Source organism: Gymnoscopelus braueri (genome assembly GCF_963280865.1).
Source record: "Gymnoscopelus braueri genome assembly, chromosome: 8".
Taxonomy (NCBI): domain Eukaryota; kingdom Metazoa; phylum Chordata; class Actinopteri; order Myctophiformes; family Myctophidae; genus Gymnoscopelus; species Gymnoscopelus braueri.
Window position 1 is genome coordinate 12,199,581 of NC_137609.1, and position 2,357 is coordinate 12,201,937.

General features: G+C 41.7%; 1 protein-coding gene across 1 annotated transcript; it reads right to left on the bottom strand.

Moving 5' to 3' along the window:
- Positions 1-1,131: 1,131 nt before the first annotated feature.
- LOC308090684 (olfactory receptor 8G17-like) lies at positions 1,132-2,082 on the bottom strand (the record flags this gene model as incomplete). Its single annotated transcript, XM_080435949.1, has 1 exon — positions 1,132-2,082. One exon carries the CDS (start codon positions 2,080-2,082, stop codon positions 1,132-1,134), a length of 951 nt encoding a protein of 316 aa, XP_080292075.1.
- Between the last annotated feature and the right edge of the window lie 275 nt (positions 2,083-2,357).

The following is a 2,357-nucleotide window of genomic DNA, read 5'->3' on the forward strand; positions in this document are numbered from 1 at the left end:
TCAGCGTAATCCAACTCATCTTGCCACTTCAACACGGGTATTCCAGCCTTCTCCAGTCTGGAAAATACTGAGCACCCTGGTGGTTGCTTAAGTGGCTAGTGTGTGTGTTATTGTTCTGTTATTGTGTATTTGTGTTATTTTGCCATGGATAATGCCTTGGAGGAATGTATGTGAACATTGAGATTAATGTCGACTCTAAGCTCCTTCCAAGATTTGAGGCCCTCTACCTGCTGCTCTCATTGTTCACCACCTCCCATGCTTTCCCCCTATGTCAGAATATCCAGTGCAAGATAGATGACTGGTAATAGTTGGGTTTGTCTCGCTATCTGAGAACCCATTCATTTAAAATAAATAAATAAATGAATCAAATCTGTCTTTCTTGAAATATTAGATAGATAGGTAGGCCGCAGCTCACATTGTCAATAGGTAGAGGCCCACACAATGGAGCATTAATACTGTAGACATTATTTATTTATTAAGAGTAGGCTAATATAAAGGCTTCTCAAAGTCCAGCTTTTCACACTTTAGAAGGGACATTCGTTAAACAGCTATGTATTGATATATTAATTTATTGTAGTATCATTAGCCTTGCATGTATAATACTTCTGGAATGAGTTTTTAATTGTTCTTTTGATGTATTATAATCAGAAAATGTTTTCCTTAATTATTTGATGTAATAGGCCTATTGTGATTTATATATTTTATTTAGGCAGAGGCCATGAATAAGCCCCTTGGGTGTTTTTGTATTTGCATGCACTCTATACTGCCTTCCTTTTTTTCTAAATCATGCAAATAAATGTATATACATTTCTCAAAAACAAATCTAAAAACTATTTGAATCAAACATGAAACAACTTTAAAACAGATGCATTTTTTTATATTTATGTAATGAAAATAAATACAGAAATATACAGTATATTGTGTCAAATATATGCATGAACTAAATGAGAGCAGCTCCTCTGATATACCAACAATCAAACAATCTGATCAGCTTGCATATGATTAGATTGATCCGCTGGGAGATGACTATGTACTAACAGCAGTATACAAGTACTGCTAAAACATGTATTCAGGAAGTGCAAGCATCTGAGTAAACATTTCCATCAGATATTTGACAGATGCCCCATGCTCTCATTTCATAGCCGCTGCAGCCACTCTGTTATTACAAAACATGCCGGTAATCTTGAGTCTAATTTCTTTAATCTGCAACCCATAGATAACAGGATTGAGGGCAGGGGGGACCACATGACCCATGATGCCTGCCAGTTTCCTATGATCAGCCCAGTGAGGGTAACGGTGGAGAAAAACAATGGTGAAACCCGAAATCAGCAGTATGATGTACACAGCAAGATGGGTGGTGCAGGTCTGCAGCGCCCGACTGTTGATGGCTTTGTTCTTGCCGCTCAAGCACACGATAGCGATCTTCAGATAAGTGAGCGCCGTGCTCCCTATGGAGGAGCCTAAGAGGAGCACAGTGTAGCACAGACCATAGATGTTATTGACAAAGACATTCTGGCAGGAGAGCTTGAACAGGGAGGCATTGTCACAGTAGGGGTTGAATATCATCCACCTGCAGCGCGACAGGCGGATGGTCAGGGCTAGGAGGATGCCCACTAAGACCAGAGTCACCCCCCAGGCGAACACCGTCAGCTTGACCACCATTTTGTTGTCCATGATGGTAGCGTAGCGCAGGGGGTTGCAGATGGCCACGTATCTGTCAAAGGCCATGACCATGAGCACCGTGTAAGCGGTGCTCCCGTATAAATGCGCAAAGAATGCTTGGATGACACACTCTATGTAGCTGATGAACCGCTCCGTGTTCACTATGAAAACGTCGCTCAATAATGGAGGAATGACGACGGTGGCCCCCAGGATGTCGTTTACGCTCATGTTGCAGCGGAGCAGGTACATGGGCTGGTGGAGGCTCCTCTCCTTGAAGATCAGAGCCATCAGGGTGAGGTTGGAAATGATGATGATGATGTAGATGATGAGTAGGATAATGAAGGCAGGAAGGGACGACTCATTGGTGACCTTTAACCCCTCCAGATATAAGACATCCTCTCTGAAAGTCTGGTTTTCCATATTGTGGAGGGCCCATAAAACCTGGTGAAAATAGTCAAACACATGGTGTAGTAACTAGATTAGATAAGTAACTTTATTGTCCCAGAGGAATATTTGGGTTCACAGCCTGTTCAGCATGGAACACATAAGAACAATATACAACACAACATAGCATACAGAAAAGACAGTACATCCACACAAACAACATGTCAGCGAGGCAGTTTAATGCTGCAAAGGCTAAGTGGACATAACTCGAAAGCTAACTTTTTCCCATCTCAAAGTTATATATCCCCTTT